At 43.6% G+C, this 17,959-nt stretch overlaps 1 protein-coding gene across 1 annotated transcript in view; it reads right to left on the bottom strand.

Moving 5' to 3' along the window:
* Positions 1 to 17,959, bottom strand: part of EYS (eyes shut homolog) — a 1,424,867-nt gene that overhangs the window by 52,179 nt on the left and 1,354,729 nt on the right. Inside the window, exons 35-37 of the mRNA XM_058554077.1 lie at positions 7,518 to 7,684; positions 6,543 to 6,687; positions 474 to 648 (exon numbers count right to left, since the gene is read on the bottom strand). Coding sequence (XP_058410060.1) covers positions 474 to 648; positions 6,543 to 6,687; positions 7,518 to 7,684 — 487 coding nt within the window. The remainder of the gene's footprint in view (positions 1 to 473; positions 649 to 6,542; positions 6,688 to 7,517; positions 7,685 to 17,959) is intronic.

The following is a 17,959-nucleotide window of genomic DNA, read 5'->3' as shown; positions in this document are numbered from 1 at the left end:
TTATAAGACAACATTCCTTCGTTCTTTTCTTCCCACTCTACAGGCAGGTTTTGTTTCATAGTAAAAAGTCATTCAGAAGTCCAATCGTGCAGCTTTGCTAGGGTCCACCTAGAGAGGGCTCCTTCTAAGGGAGCTCAGACCCGAATACAAAAGCAAACCACCACATGTCAACCCTTATATGATTAACATATCTGGCAACACTCTCAATACCGTGAATTTAAGATATATTTCTCTTGGTGCCTGGAATGAGATGCAGTGATTTATTGTCTTGTTTAAAAGAGTAGAAGAGGCGTAAATGCTGTGCTGATCCTCTTCCAGCTGCCTTTATCCGCACCCCGTCATCTAGCAAGTCTATGTAAAAACATTTTGAACATGAGCATCAGTTTGTGCTCCTAGTGGTGCGAGTGGAGTACCAGTTAGAATGCAAATCACCCTCTGCTGTCTCTCCGAATAACGAATAACGTCATACTTACTAAACAGTGGACCCGCTCTCTACGCACGTCCCGCCACGGCCGCATCGCATTACACTGCAAGGAGAAGCCCCACACTGGCCCACGCTGCGCCCAGCACTGGGGTGGCCCTCGGGGTCGCCCAGGCTTCTGAAATGGCCATTCTTCCCAGCGCGAACTTGGAGAGTGAAAACACACCCTTGGAAAGAGGGAAAAATACTGCATATTAAAAAATGGAGGAAATAAATAAAATAAGAAGACAATTATTTTTCATCTTTAACATTCAACATAAAGTACTACAGGTCAATTTTAAGAAAAAATATAAAAACACAGAAAAGCACAGAGAGAAAAATAAAAAATCATCTACAATGTCACAGCTCCAGAGAAGACAATTATTAATATTTTGGTGTATATATACAATATTACAGTATTTTTTTCTATGCTTAGTTGTATTTTCTTTTAAACAAAAATAGATTCCTGCATTAAACTACATAATATCTATATGATATATATCTGTTATACCAAAAATCTCTTTTCTCATAGTATTAACTATTTTTAAATGATGGCATAATATTCCCTTATATGATAAAATATTTAACCAATCTTCAGTTATTGGACAATTGAGTCATTTCTAGTTTTTTACTATTAGAAATAATGCTATAGGGCTGGCCCCGTGGCCCAGCGGTTAAGTGCATGCGCTCTGCTTCGGTGGCCTGGGGTTCGCAGGTTTGGATCCTGGGCCTGCACTGACGCACTGCTTGTCAAGCCATGCTGTGGCGGCGTCCCATATAAAGTAGAGGAAGATGGGCACAGATGTTAGCCCAGGGCCAATCTTCCTTGGCAAAAAGAAAAAGAGGAGGATTGGCATCGAATGTTAGCTCAGGGCCGATCTTCCTCACAAAAAAAAAAAAGGGATAATGCTATAATGAATATCATTGTATGTATATCTTTGTGCATTTGCTATTTTCTTAGTATCAATTTCTAGAACTAAAACCACTAGAAGGAAAGACATGTATGCTCTGCAGTGTGCCCAAGTGTCAGGGATGTTTTGCACAATTATTTCTCCACCACCCGGTACTGGGACACCTGCTCCTCCATAGGCACCATAATGCAAGAGATTATCATCTGTTTTGTTTTTAAATAAAAGAAATAATAAAATGCTTTTTTGCTATTTTTAATTGGGGCTGAAAAATCTTTTAATAAATTTATTAGTCATTTATAATTTTTCCCCTTCAGTGGCTTATTATGTATTGTTTTTCTCTAGTCACCCTTTTTAATATTTATTTGAAAGACTTCTTTGTATAATGAACATATTAGCTGTTAGTCATATATTGTAAATAGTTTCTCCAGTTTAATGTTTGCCATTTACTTTTGCTTATGGTGGGGTTTTTATTTTATGTAGAGAAGTTTATCACGTGTGTTGTCACATTTATCTGTTTTTCCCTAAGGGATTTTTGCCTTTGTACGTATGCTTAGAATGGCCTATTCCCGACGTATACCGATGACCTCACTTCCACGTGGGATGTGAAATCTGCCCTTTGCAGAGTGAAATGCTCTTGGCCGAGAGCAAAGATGTAAGTGGAGGGTGCAGTCAGCTGGGTCTAGGCTCAGCTACAGTCTCTGCCACGTCATGGCTGGATGACCAAACCTCACTAAGTGCAATTTTATCACCTTTAAAATAGGGACAAAAACCACTACTCCATGGGTTAAGAGCAAAAAGAAAATATATGCAGACTGGCTGGTGTAATGCTTGGCAATTCCACTTGCCTTCTCCACCCTCTTCCACACCGTCTCAGCAATTCACTATTTCCTTGATTAAAAAAAAATCTTTTTGGCAAAAATCGTGGGATGCTATTATTAGGTTTTTGTAGTTTTTATAATCATACACTGAAAAAAACTTTGTTTAAATGACTATAATATGTATTAATATTTGAAAGTGTTCATTTTATTTATTTATTTATTTTATTTATTTTTTTTGTGAGATCAGCCCTGTGCTAACATCTGCCAGTCCTCGTCTTTTTTTATTTGCTGAGGAAGACTGGCCCTGGGCTAACATCCTGCCCATCTTCCTTCACTTTATATGGGACGCCGCCACAGCATGGCTTGCCAAGCGGTACGTCGGTGTGTGCCCAGGATCCGAACTGGTGAACCCCCAGCCGCCGCAGCGGAGTGCTTGCACTTAACCACTTGCGCCACCGGGCTGGCCCCAGAAAGTGTTCATTTTAAACCATTTTTCTTTTATATGGATAAACAAAATGCTTTTGTTAGCAGGAATTGCTGAAATATGTTTTTGGCTAAAAACGTGCCAATGCTATATTTAGAGAAATATTTAGCTAATATAAATGGTTGTATGTTTTCATGTCCATGAACATAGCATACAGTATAAAGGCAGTACCAGTGGAAACCATTTGTAGAGTATATACTGTATAATTTCCCTCTTATTTATGTGGTGGATAACACATAATCTGCTTAGAACAGGACCATGCAACAAGTCTACAGTACGTGTATCCTGCACGTGATAAAGTAACTGTGGTAAAGGCTTTTGGAACCGTGAGCCGTGTGCATATTGGAAAGTAAGACTGGCTAGGTTCCACCGCTGGATTCCAAATAAGTGATTGCTTTTTTTTTTTTGACAGTAAAAGAAGTTTTAAATTACTGCAGTAAACTCATTACTTTTCTCTTATGGACTCTGGTTTGAAAAATCCCATGCAATTAAAAAAAGAGAGACAAGTTGACTACAAGGAAACGGAACTGACAGTGTAGGGCATTTTTAGGTGGGAATAATATCTTCATTACAGTGTTGTTAATGAATCCAAATCTATTTCATGTCCATTCTATTCAGCTGAGCAATAAATATTTAATAATCCTTGTGTCAATGAACGCTAGTGGCTGTAACACCAGAATAACAGATAGATGGGATAACAGATTCCCCCATGTTCACACTAGTCGAAAGTAGTTTTTAATTCTCTATCAGGATTGAATAGGTCTGCCGGTGAAAGCAACAGATCTTAGAACACTGGGGAGAGCTCTGGTTCTTCTCCCACACAATTGTAGCATGATCTCAGGAGCTTTAGGGACCCACTGAAGCCCCTCCGTGAACCTAAACCTGAGGACCCTGCAGCTCTGCACGAGGTGTAACTTTGAGAGGAGGGAGAATTGCTCCTATCAGGACAGGTAAAACTGTAAGCCCCTATTTGCTGGTGTATGTCAGTTGTTTAATCTGGGGAAGAGTTAACCTCAATAACTTTGTGAACTTTGAAGGTTGTAGGGGAAATAATGGCTCGTTATAAACCATTTCTAGAACAAAAACAAATGGCTTTATCAACAGTAAGGGTTTGTATTTTACACTGAGAACTTCTGGATTAGAGATATTTATCAGGATTGTTTATAGAAATGTGCAAGCCTAAATCAGATAATTTTTTACTGAGTATGATTTAACCACTATTCTAAAGACCAATGTGATAACCTTAGCCTAATTATTAAATTCTTCCATCAAACTCTATATTTGCTTTGTTATGATTAATTAATATAGTGGCTTCCAAATCTGGGGAAGCTTACTGAAATGCAAATTTTTAGAAACCATCATAGAGATTTTGATTAAGTAGCTCTGGGGTAGGGTCCAGAAATTTATATTTTTAAGAAGGTATCCTATATCACTCTTTAGAGCCAGTAGAGGACAGCTTTTGGGAATCAAGCTTTAGTGTCTGGTTGCAATCTGGTCATTATGGTAGGTTGGTAAAAATTGTCCATAATTTGCAGTAAATACTAAATACCACTTTGTAACTCAGGGGAAGTGGACGTTAAGGGAGGATTCAATCAAGGGATAAATGACAAAAGTAGGGGCTTCCAAGTCCTGAAGCTTCCATACGACTGGATTAAGTAGCAATTACCAAGAAGACCTGCCCAATATTTCCATCCTAAGGAAGAACGGGGGCAGACCACACGCTTCCAGGTGTGAGCAATCCTAGTGTTTCTGTCAGAGGAAGGGCCAGCTGTGTGTGCTGAACTCAGGCTCTATCCCACACTTAAGGGGAAAATGACAGGTTTTGAAGGAAGCCTCTCTTTGTTCTCATACTCAAGATGTGAGGAAAAGTTCCTAACAGAAAGGAGAAAATAACACAAAGGAAACCAGGAAGCTCTGGACTTCAGTCAATCTGACAACATCCACTTGATGACAATGTCCAGTTGATGACAACAGGATAATAATAGTGACAGTCATTGAGTGTTTCCCATGGACTGGTGTCTGGGCTGAGCGCTTAACAGAGTTACTTTACTCAATTGATTAGCTCACAAGAACCCTGTGGGATGGTATTTTTACAGAGGAGACAACGGAGGCTCAGCGAGTGTAAGGAGCAGGATAAAAGTCACGTAGCTCCTGGGTGGCAGAGCCTGAATCCGAAGACAGCTGGCTCCAGAGCCTGCGCTCCCAGCCACCGTCGTTGCCGTAGAGAAGGAGAAGCCAGCCTCTCCCAGGAGCTGCACTGCCTTCCCCACCAGCACTGTCGTCACCGCCAACGCAGTGCTCTCTCTCGTTAGCTCACTCTCAGAGCCACATAGCAGGAGAAATGCTGTCATTATCCCGTTTTTACAGACGAGGACAGCGGGCACAGGGCAGTTAGGGGACTCGCCCCGGGCATGAAGCCTGTAGGCGGCAGCGCTGGGGCGCACACTCAGGAAGGTGGGTCCAGAGTCCACACTCTCTATCCGGAGTATTTATGTAAGCGTCGTGTCTATAAATAAATGACAGCAAGTTTTGACGGCCCCCTACAGAGTCTTTGCCTCATTGGGTGGAAGATGTGCTTCTTCCACGTTCATAAGTTTACCCATCCTTTTCCTATTCATAATGTTTTCACACTCATTGATTTCTTATGCCCTTACAATCCTTTTCAGATTCTCTCCTGCTGTGGGAGAACTGTTGCGGGCTCTCTTAAATTTAGCACAGTGCCTTAATAGGCTTTAAACTATTCTTTAAGACACACTTCCGAGAATTAGCACTGATTACATAGTCAAAGGAAAAGTTTCTTCGAGAGCCTTGGCAGAATGAACTAATTGTATTGGAACCTGACCTTGTATTATGTTGGATGAGCTGTGCTGTTTCCATGTGTTTCAAGTACCTGGCCTCCCGCACCCGTGTGTAGGCAGAAGTTAGTGCAGGTGGAGGGGAGGAGGCTGCCAGGCAGGCAGAGAACTCAACCGCCCGAGATGGCTTCTGATGGCAGCTCCTGTCTCACAGGGCTGTGTGTCACATCCTTGTCCCTATTCCTTGACTTCTGATGGAAACAAGGCTGGTCATGGGTGAGTTGGTGAGAGGACACTATAATGAGCAGATCCTTAACCAAATATTCTGGGACTAGCTTCCACCAAAAAGCTTATTTTTGCCAAATGCATTATTATAACAATTCAAAGCATGTCTTTATTTTATAACTGCTATGAATCAGCTTCATGGGGGAGCTCTGAGTCTCTGCTCCTTTCTGAACACAGGGAGACAGACTGTGGCAGTACGATTGCCTGCCCAAGCATGATGTTCCCCCTTAACCCTCCTGGGTTCTGGTGGCCTCTGTGGGCCACAGCTCGCTGGTGTGGATCAGTGGGCTGCTGTCTACCCCTCATCTTTATATCCAGGACACTGGGACTCCATGTGGTCTACCTGGCTCACCCTCTCCTAAAAAGCACCCCGTATGAAAACCACCCACACTCCTGATTCCCCACATCATGCTCTACTTTTCCTCTTTTCCCCACAGAATTTATCACCTCACACTACTATGTAACTTATTTATCGTATTTAGTGTTTATTGTCTGTTTCCTCCTTTACCAACCAGAAGGTAAACTCATGAGAGCAGGAATCTTTGTTTTGTTCCCTGAAACACCCTGAATGCCCGGTACACAGGTACCATCCCGGTACACAGGTACATCCCGGTGAACAGGGAGTGAGTAATCAGTCACAATGAATGAGTGCTGTCCTTTAAATTCAAACTTCAATCAAGTCCAATTAGAAAGTAATCCACATGGCTGGTTTTGGAACTAGAATTACACTCTGTAAAAGTTTTTTCTTTTCTCAAATGTTGAAGCAAGTAGGTAGAATGCAAAACTCACCTTGAAAGCCATTTTTAAAATCGGATCCATTCGGTAAGAGCTCTGGAGTATATTCACTGTAGCCACCGACATAGAACTGACTGAAGACATTGAGACCAACCAATGCTCCCGGGGCGATGATGGATTTATTTTTATGATCATCTACCTTCAAAAGGAAAAAAATTCAAAACCTATTATAAAAGGAATTAATTCCCCAGGGTGAACTGTTAAGTTACTCTTTTGTTATTTCCCCTGAACTTGGCGTGAAAAATTTACAAAGACCTGAATTTTGAAGAAATAAAAAACACTTCAGCACTCAATTCTCTGCATCTCTGCTGGTGTCTATTACCATGGATGTATTAACATAGTCGTCACGGTTTTGCATTTCAATCAAAATCACGGTTCTCCAAACATTAGGAGCTGGCAGCCTGCTGGTCCTCCTCCATCTAGCCTTGTCCCCCTGTCCCATGCATTCTCAATACAACCAGTAGACTCATTTATCAAAAAATGGAAATCGACCCTGGTACCCAACCCCCCTTCTTAAATTTCTCGGTAGCGTTCCATAGCCCTGTGGATAAAAATCTAAACTTCTCAGATGCCATCTAAGTCCTTTGATGATATAGACTGTGTCTACCTCTAACCACCTCTTGCTTCTCGCCACCTGAAAGCCACACTGAAGTACTTGCATTTCTGAAGCCCACACTGGCCATTGTTCTTTTTCCGAACTCCTATTTATTTGAAGTTAGGCTCAAGCATTGCTTCTTTAGGGAAGCATTTCCTGACCCTCTCTCTCACCTTGTCTGTGTTAGTCATCCCTCTTACTGATTCCCACACCGTTTAATTGCCACCATCCCTCTACACCTGTGTTTTGTGCACTAGTCTGTGAACTTCGTGAGGGTGGGCGGGACGGCCAATTCCCTCTGTACCTCAGCACAGATCCAATGATAGAGCAGCGCTCAGTAAGTTTGTGGGATGGATGAAGGGATGATTCTTTACCTTCAGCCAGCCCATTTTGAAGAGTCTCCCCAGATGGACTGTGTGGATCCCAAGGCTCAGATCGAGAGGATCGCTACTGATACTTGCGATGCCAGATCCCAGGTTGTAACTGTAAACCACGCTGCCGTTGCGCAGACCCACAGCCAGGAAGTCATCACCATCGAGCCCTGGAATGAGAAGACACAGGGGCATGCTCACCGACAGGGAATTCAGGAGTCCAGTCAGCTTCGTTCTACTGTCTAGTTCTGAGTTATAGCCCAGTACGGTACGTTGTAACAGACATGTAGCTCAGCTCATCGCCGCTCAGGTATGTGCGCGTCTGGGTATTATCATTCACACCCCCAGAAACTGCCTGAGTACTAGGAGTTTTTTCTTTGAAGCCATGAGGGTTCTGGCCAACCCAGGGGAAGGATCAATACCTAAAAAGTTGGGATTGAAATCTCCTTTTTGTCTGAATGAAATTCAGTGTGCACTTCACATAAGTAGAATGTTACAAGGGAGTAGAAGGCTCTGGTAGTTAACGAGATTCAAAAGATTGACAGAACCTAGCTTCAGCTTTGAAGATCTCGCCATGATTTGACGAGAATATAAAGAAGATCTATTTCTAAGGCTGTTATCATTGTTCTATTGCAGAAGCTCTTAACCATATCCCATGACTAGTTAAAGGTGGCTTGTTTCTCTATTCCCTCTTCTTTCTCACCCTCCATTAGTTCAGGGCCATCCATGCAGAACAGTGAGGTGCAGGCCCAGAGCACATAGGATCCAGCTCATACAGACCCATGGGGCAAGGGCAGGGGGCTGGGAGGGACCCAGCATCAGGCACTAGGGGAAGGTCCTGGCAGTAGGTTTGGGGTGTTAGGAAGGTTAGAGATGGTCAATAGTGTTAGTCCCAGCAGGCGGGCAGAACACACAAGGTCAAGTCAAGCTTGTAGAGCTGCGTGGAGACAAGACATCTGTCCACAGGGAGGAGGGACCCAAATATATTGCCCAGTTTCTGAAAGGTGTGTTTGTGGACCTCAATACTGAGGTTTGCAGGTAGGGAGCTGAGGCAAGGACTTCTGCTTGGAGGAAGAGTATAAGGACCCCATAGAAGTAAGAGGTTTAATCACAGGGCACACACAGAAGTGACTCCATGGATATGGACCAGATTTGTTATGAGTGTGCACAACCTCCCCTTCCTACACTTCTGGGGGTGATGGCTTGTCTGCTCCCTTGGCTTCTGTTGTTAGGCTGATCAAGGTAAAGGAGAGACAGATCTGCAGAGGTGGGGGTTTCCAGATAGTGTAGGGAGGTGGATGTCCTAAGGCACTGGAATGCGGGAGACAGAAATATTATTTAGATATACTTGAACTCCACCTTGGCTTTTCTTTTGGGTCTGCCATGGCCCTGAGCTGGGTTATTTTTGAAAACTCCTTAGGTGAGTGTAATGTGTAGCCAGGGTTGAGAGCCACTGTGTTAAGTGCCATGCCGTTGGCTAAGCTTTATGGGAACTTATATCAAATCTCTCTTGCTCTCTGTCTCTAGTGATTTCTTCTTACCTGCAATGCTGCAGCAGGTTAGCAGGGTTGCAAATTTAAAACAGGAAGAACTCCCAGGAGAAAACATAGCTTTAGGAAGGCAGTTAAGCAGAAAGGAGAAAAACCATGACTAGAGATTGGAGACAGTATCTTGGGCAGCTGTTGGAGTATAGAAGACATAGGAGACAGGGCTGGAGAAGGAGAATGGTAAGAGATTGTTCCGTGGAATGTGAATGGGGATCCTTTAGAGAAATTCTAGTGGGCATCTGAATTGTCTTTCCAAGTGTCCAGGCTGTTGGGATGGAGATGGTGTTCTGCCCACTGAACTGGTGGTGGGAGAGCAAATGTATTTGAGCTGTACCCTTCTTCTTTTCTGTCTGGTTGCCATTCTCCATCCTGAGTCATTGAGAGCCTATATCATGCTGGAAACATTACCCTCAAGGGCCTCACAGCCTGGTTGGGACGAGATGGGAGTTTGTCTCAATGCCATGGGGAGCAGCGGAGAAGTAGCAGTGGGGGCAGTCGTTACGACAGGGTGGGGAGGACCATTAGGAAACTCAAAAGGAGGTGATTTTTGAGTTGGTTTCTTAGCTAACTCATAAAACAGCAAACAAGAATCAACTAGGTAGATGCGGAGAGGTGTGGTGCTGCGGAGGGCTGTTCAAAGCAGGGAGACTAACACTACAGAAACCCAGCAGGGGCTGAGAACATGGTATGCTGCGGGACTGCTGGGAGCTGGGCCTGGCTGGCACCCAGTGTCCATGACAGAAAGAGCTATATCTTTAGGGGCCTAAAATACTACAATAAATACTTTAAATATTTTCCTGGAGACTCCCAGGAGCCGTGAAAGGATTTTAAATGAGAGAATTATATTAGATCTGGATTTTAGAAGAATCTCATAGCAATATAGGGGGAAGAACAAAGAGGCAGATAAGGAGTCTGTCTCATTGGAAGGTCATTCAAGCAACTCAGGAGAGGAAGGATTAAGGTCTAAATAAATCAAGGCAGTGACACAGGGGACAGAGAAAAAGGGAGGCATCTGTGTGTGATTTGAAAGGAAACTTTGAGAGGACAGATCAATTTGGAGTAGAGTTGGGGAAAAGGGAGGAGTTGAGGGTGGTTCTGAAGAATCTGGTTTAAGGAGCCACGTGGAATGGCAGAGTCGGTCAAGGAGCCAGGAGCCAGGCAAGGGGCAGTCTGGGGAAAGAGGCTGACCTCAGTTTACCGATCCTCCTGCCTGTGGACACATTCCAGTGCACAGAAGCGGGGATGCACCAAGACGTGGGGCTAAGGAGAGCCAGGGAGCCAGGGGACTCACAGTAGCATCTTATTTATAAACCACAGGTCCATCAGGGTTGCTTTCCTTCCCTCTGCCACTCCTTCCACTCTGGACCTTCCCTCAGTGTCAGCTGGTGGTGGGCGATGGAGTAGATAAGAGAAAGAAGGGCAGTTGATACCAGAGCTGGTGCTGGAAGGTGAACGGTATTTGGGGGACTTGGAATTGCCCTAGGGTGGTGTTTTGCAAACCTGGAAGTCCATTGCAATCACTCAGAGAGCTTGTCAAAAACACAGATTTTAGAACCCACCCTCTACCATCTGCATGAGAATCTTTGAAGGTGGCTCCTGGAAATATTGTTTTAACAGGCTCCCCATCTGTTTTTTGATGAAGCCTGACTGTATTCATAACTCTAGGAGGGCCAGGGCATGTGACCTGTGTTCTCACACAAGGCTTCATGTTCAGAAGGGCTCCAGGCTTTGTCTAATGCTCTGCTGTCACGTCTTGAAATTCGTTGAACTGTATTTTGAAAGTGAAGACCACGGGACAATGGAGCCAGAGCAGGAACAGAGGCGATACATGCCACATGCATGTTTGCTGTTTCTTGCCCCCCCATTCACATGTTGTGTTTGTGATGTCCTGTGAGAACAGAATTCCCACAATACTGGGAGTGAGACTCAAAACGAGTACAAGATGAGCATGTTACATCTAACGAGTGAGCAGTGGGGGTGCTGACAACCCCAAGAGGCCATACCTTCCACCTGAAGAGAACCTGCTTCAAGCACAGACAGGCAGTGGTGCTCTAGGAAGCACGAATGACCGAGGAGCCTGATCATTCCCTCCTTCCTCCTGTTACTTCCCTGTATAGCTAATTATTTATGCTGAAATGATGCCAGAGAAGGAAAGGGAGTGAGGGGAAGCTCGTAGTTCCTCTCCGTTCAGTCCTCCTTACCCATCGGTAAGCCGAAGGCAGAGTGCTGACAGAATGTGTGGTATCAAGAAGTGAAGTCAAGACAGCTGACTTCACTTGGAGCCGCATCTCTCCTGTTGTGGTAAGGAAGATGCCCATGTGCAGGGACGAGCTGGGAAGTACCCATTGTGTGATTGTGGTTACTCTGCATGTGAGTTAAATGCTCTTATATTTGCATTTTAAACTGGATATAAAACTGAACAGTAAAATTCATGCTAATAATTTAGTATTTTAATTTTTCTTAACTTAGACTGACTTAAATAGCAAATAAAAGACACTATAAAAAGTCGAGAGACTACTGAAGAAAGGAAAATGCTCTTAGTATCTTTAATGGCATTTTTTCCTCTGCTTTTTGAACAAGGGACCCGGCATTTTCATTTGGCAATGGGCCTCACAAATTAGGTAGCGTCACCGAGGGGCCCTTTGTTGCCTTCATGAAACAAAGCAGGAAAGAAGGGCAAGGTGAAAACCGGGTGGACCTGTGCGCCTGAGGCTGCTGAGAGACTCCGCAGGTAGACGAGACTCTGGGACTCGTGGGGCAGGAGGTCTGCCTCGGGGTCTGTGGGGTGATGCTGCGGCACATGAGCCTTTGGGTCACGCAGCTGCGGGTGGCAGAGACCGCATCTGAGGATGGCCTGACTGTGGAGCCCGTGCCCTCACCCACTGTCCGTGCAGCAGAGAAAGAAGCAAGTGTCCCACCGGAGCTGTGCCACCTCCCACCACCAGCACCCCCTCCCCGACGCTCCTCTCCAAGGAATAAGGGGTGATAATATCTCACCATTTTTCCAAGGATTATGTGATGTTTAAGGTACAAGTATCAGCACAGCGCCAACCTAACACCTAGTTGGTCCTCAATAAACGCATGTTTTATTCCTTTTCCCCTTGACTGTAGTCTGACCTTAGCTGTGCGTATCCCCTTTTCTTCCCCTGTTGCGTCAGTATAAAGCCTGGGAAGCAGGTACGCCTGGTCCCTATGCTGGAACTCGCATCTGCTCTCAGTTAACCTTTGGGGTCAAGGACTGCAGTAGAAGTTTTCTTTTTTTCCTTAAGGCCATAGCCCTGATTCCTTCAGTGCATTATTCTGATCCAACTAAAAAATTTTGGAGGATCAACCATGGAGGTGAAGTGAAGTGACCTGAAGGTATGGTTTGTTAGCATCCGTTTGTATGTCTCATGTTGCTTTCCTATAATTTATGGCAATGGGAATTTCTTGGTTTAACAGCACATAATAATGTAAGCAATGACGTATTTCAAACAACCACCAATGCTATAGACTAATTTCATTCTGAAAATCAGTGTTCTATTAGAACATTATTCTACGAGTCGCTTTGAGAAATATATGGGCAATGTGTATTTTTACATTTGTCAATTCACAAAACAACAGCTGACATTTGGCATTTATATCACTAGATAGAGATTTTTAGTGATTGACACAGTGAGAGTTTTTCATGAAAAGAATTGGAACTAAGCTCACTTGGTCTGTGGAACACAAACCCACAGTGAATCTTAATGAAAGCAGGCTTAGGAGAAAGATTTTCAGACAAGGCAAGAAACACTTGTTGGATATCACTCAGGAGCTGGCACTAAGAAGGAAGGCTTTAGAAAGATTAAGTTGTGCAAGTAATAAGAGGGGGAGTAAAGAAACAACAGGAGATGACGTGGGATGAATAGAAGTTAAGAGTAGCAGGCTCTAGGAAGTGAATACAAACCCTTTTAGAATGTATAGAAAAAAAACTTGGTCTCCCCCTGGCTAGAAAGAAAAGTCATAAGTCAATTCCACGAACACTGGTAAGCAGAGAGCTTTGAAGTGGGTGTGTTGTGGACGGCCGTGTTTAGCATTATAACAACAACTCATCACAGTGGTTAGAGGACATCTCACGGTGGGATGAGACGAGATCGTGTGGTCAGAATAGCATCTGCCTCATAAAAGACAGAGAACAGAGACTTAGCAGCTAAGCAAGGACTTAGTCTAGGTGAAGAGAGGGACAGCAGTGATGGTAACGATGATAAAACATGGAACAAGGTGGAGGATGCTGCTGTGGATATTCTGGAAGGAAAGATCAAAGAGGTTGAGACAGAGTTGCCAGGCTGCTCTAAGGCATCTCAGACGGTTCTTAGAAGTGTGTTCAGCAGTAGAGGTGGGTGGTGGTGATGTAATAGATCCTACATATATAAAACCTTTGCAGGAAAAGTAAAACAAAATGTTTGCCTCACAAGCATGTGATTATAGTTAAGTTTATATGGCATTTTCTTCCCTAAATTACTTGGAAGCGTTTCCTGGATTTTTTTGTTTGTTTGTTTGCGGTTTGTTTTAAACCTAAAGGTTGTACTAATTATATCAGTGATTCTCCATTGTGGCTGGACCTTGTCAATATAGCCTCTGATTTGATTGGCGAGTATGGACAACAAGGGGAATCTATTAGACAGCGGGAGGAAGGGAATCAAAGGTTTCAGACAATAAGCCCAGGAGAAATCGAGTAGGTCAGTTTGACCTAAAGGAAATAGAGAGAAACAAAAAGAGAGAAGATAGGCGAACTGTGCAGCAACCCTGCCCGCCTGCCTTATGGTAATTGTAATGGAATTCTCTTAGAAAAAACCTTGCAAATTAAGTAACAGTAATTAGAGGTGGTCTAATTAGCTTCACTCTGAAGAAAGGCCTAGAGAAGAGCAGCTAGTGGTCTGAGCCATGGATTCGCTCACCAAGTCCTCAGAAGGAAGAATAAGACTCACGTGTGAAGGAACTAACTGCACTGAAGAGAATTTCTGGGCGCACCCGTCCAGCTGCTTTTCCCACTGATTCTGGTCAGTTGTCGAGTGTTGTAAACCCCGAGGCTGCAGGTACACGTGCTCTCACGTGGTCTGCTTGGAAGGACACCCCAGAAATCAGAACCACTGGGCTGGGAAGAGGCAGAAGCTCACTTTCAGGCGCCGGTGGGGGTGGTTCAGAGCCATCTGGAAGGCTGATCCCTGGACTGTTCTGAGAGGCCATTTTGGGAGTCTAAAACATTCATGCAGAGTGATACAAATTCCTGGGGCTACGTATGGCCCATATTTTTCTATCTCTTGAACAAAAAGAGTTCAGACTAGAAAAAGTGGAAAGTCTGGCTCTCTTTTGCTGTCTGCTGTCAGAGATGAGACCACGAAAATAAGGGATATCAGCACGAGTTTGTGGGTAATCTTGAATTTCCATAAAACAAAACCACATGTGCTTACGGGAAGTGTAGAACACGGTGAGGATGTGGGCTTGTCGTGGGTGATTTGCACGTGGCCCCTCCTCTTCTTTTATCCTCTGGATGTTCTGTGAGACAGAGGTTACCCCCGTTGAAATACACTTAAATGAGCATTCCCCTCCACGTAAATTAAAAAACAGCGGGGGGATTTGCAAGGATCTATGTATTTCTGTTCTTTTTAACCCTGTTTGAGCACTGGTCAAATGTGACAATTTTCATATATTTCTCAGTAAATTGAATTAGTTTAACTTCCTTTTGAACTATCTTAAGCACTCAAATGATTTAATAATTTAGACAACTTTGACATTACAGTCTAGAATATTTAACTTCATGAAAACTAAGATTTGACAGTTTGAGGCTGTCAGGAAGAAATTCTCATGATTTCTAGTCACTCTGACGTGATTACAGAAGAAAATAATGAACATTTTTCATTGTAAAAATATTGACTATGAGCATACACCGTCAGCTCTGTTTACAAACCGCCTCAGGCCGTGAGATCGGGAGACGCGCTGCACTGGGGAACAGAGCACAGCCTGCTCTCTCACTCCTCAGGCGTCTCCCTTCTGCCTGGTCTGTACCAGGCTCTGTAAAGAACAGGCTGAGCTGATTGGTGTTCGTGACATTCCCGCCTTCATTTTTCTTCTGTACTGTAGATGACATGCATTTCATTTTTTTCCAGAAAAACATCAAGCAATGTTTATGCGCTCTTATTTGTAATAACTAAGGCTTGAAGTAAACTAGAAATTATTTGGCATGAAATGTGAGGTAACCTTTCATAATTACCACAGCACAGAAGACCTACGTGTGGGTGACTGACAGAAAACTATGCACATAAAGCGCTTAGGCACATAGATCAAATATCCAAGAAGTTATACTTTTTTTTCTAAAAATTCTGTCACTGTATTATACCTTTTTAATACGAGCTATTGTTGAGATTTTAACATATTTTGATGATGTGAAAGGTAATACATGGCTCCCCCTCTGCCCTTTGCTTAGGTCTTGCCTGCTTCACTGCAACCCACATCAATCCATGCCTGCACAGTGTTTAGAGCTGAGCAGGATAGCCTCCGTCTGCAGAGACTTTCAGGTAGTGACGGAATCAATAAGCGTGTAATTATTGATTTCTCACACAGTATCCGCCACATGAATGATGCAGTGGGGGATGCAAAAGAAATTGAAGGCATGGTTTGTCCAAAAGGAATTTAAGATGAACCTTGCTAAGGGACAAGATCAAGATTATGAAATTGCTGCTGTTCTAATGTTTTTGATTTATGAAAATGGTAATGTCATATCATTTAAAGTACCAATTGGGGGCGCTGGCCAGGTGGTGTAGTGGTTAAGTTCGGGTGCTCAGCTTTGGCGGCCTGGGTTTTGCAGGTTTGGATCCCAGGAGAGGACCTACACACTGCTAATCAAGCCGTGCTGTGGCAGGCGTCCCACATATAAAGTGGAGGAAGGTGGGCACGGATGTCAGCCCAGGGCCAATCTTCCTCAGCACAAAGAGGAGGATTTGCATCAGATTATAGCTGAGGGCTGATCTTCCTTACCAAAAAAAAAAAAAAAAAAGGTAGTGATTGGGAATGACAAAACAGTATATAATCAGATACCAAATTATGGCCTATAAACTACAAGTTCTACACAGGCTTTGTGTAGGTGGATATAGGGAGACCTGAATTCGTCAGAGAACATTGCATGGCTGGGTTGTATTGGAAGTGGTGAAGAGAACTGGGCAGACATTAGACATTCCAGGCAAGAGCGAGCTGTGAAGTGGGGTGAATGGGGGTGATGGGTCTCAGATGGAATAAGCTGGCTGCTTACACAGACTGTTGGGCTGGGGACTGGCTGGGGCCCAGGCTGGGAGAGAATGGAACTGGCAAGCCAGTGGGGCTGCTGTAGCACTAATTGGAGAGGATTGGTCAAAATGGAAGGGAAAGGATGAGAAACATACGAAAGGGAACAACTTTCCTAACTGTTCTAGCTGGATGAGATTTTACCTTTCTGAATTCCATCTTTTCTATCACTTACATACTTCTTTTCATTCAATGTTCCAGAAATGTATTAGACGCTGTGTATAAGACGCTCTTATCTCTGGCTTAGCATTGTTAGTTAACAAAATTTTAAGTACATATGTTGTGCCTCTCTAAATCGATTGTCAGTTTTAGTGCAACAGAGACCATGGATTTTTGTATTCATCCTTTCAGAAACTGTAATGAGTGTCTATATACGACAGCCACTGTTGGTATAAAAAAGAAAAGCCCCGGTTCTGGTTCTCAGAGAGATCCAGACAAACAGTTATAACAAAATATGATAATTGTGACTGGCACACTGCAGTGAGATTAATTCTTAAATTTTCCTGGAGGTGTTAAAAACTTCAAAGAAGAATGATCTTTTGAGCTGAGGCTTAAAGGATACAGGTGTTTGGGAAGCTCAGGAAGACGGATCAGCCTGTGCAAAAAGCACAGAAGTGGAGGACATAGTGACACAACACAGTATGCACACATGTGCTAATATTGCTGAGTCAGGGTGAAATGAAGGAAAAAGAGATTGTGCAAATGGGCAGGGGCTGGATAGACGTCTGCACATATTATGCAAAGGATCTTAGGTGGTATGTTATGATGAAGCATGTTGATTTGGAAAGATATGTTTGGACTTGTAGCAAAGTGGAGGATGGAGGGGAAGAGGGGTGTGACTGGGCAGGAGACTAGAAAGGAGGTTATGGCTATTGCAACTGTTGTGACAGATAAGCTGGGAGCAATTGAGGAGAAGAAAGAAGACAGAAGGAGTAAATACCAAAAGTAATTGGGAATAAAATGGACAGACCTTGATGTTTGATAAAACATGGGGTATAAAATGGAGAGAAGACAAGGACCTTGTCTGTCTTGTTCATGACTGTATCTCCAGCACTTAGAATGCCTCACCCATGTTCTGGTAAATACTTGCCAAAAATAGAGAAATCCAGGTGACTCCTGGGTTTCTGGCTGAAGCAGAACATTTATGCCAGTCGCCAACAGAAGGGGTACAGGAGGGGAAGATAACATACTCATGTGTGGACCACTGTGGGACGTATACGTGGTTTCTAGAAGAACCAAATTATAAGCCATTCGTTGTAAGGAGTGGGGGGGTAGGAGAGGAAGAAGAGATGATGAAGGAAATGCTCAGTATTACTGCAGAAGATGGGAAGAGGACTAGGTTAGGTCAAAATCACAAGTCAGGAGAGATGTTTTCAAGCTGAAATATTTGACAGGGTAATTTGTTCAGAGAGTTCAATGAGAATGAAGTCTGGCAAAAATCAGTGTTCAGCTTTGGGGGGGCTCAGGGAAGAGTACAGTCAGGGTTGGGGAATGACAGTCCTGTGCCTTTTTTAGTGAACATGCCAGAAATTAAAAGTGGGCTTACATTTCAAGTTATTATATGCACTCCATGGTCTTGTGCATCATTTAACCTGAGAA

The sequence above is a fragment of the Diceros bicornis genome, chromosome 14 (assembly GCF_020826845.1).
Source record: "Diceros bicornis minor isolate mBicDic1 chromosome 14, mDicBic1.mat.cur, whole genome shotgun sequence".
NCBI classification, from domain to species: Eukaryota; Metazoa; Chordata; class Mammalia; order Perissodactyla; family Rhinocerotidae; genus Diceros; species Diceros bicornis.
The sequence above is the reverse complement of the archived record's forward strand: the minus strand, read 5'-3'. Positions and strand labels throughout refer to the sequence as shown.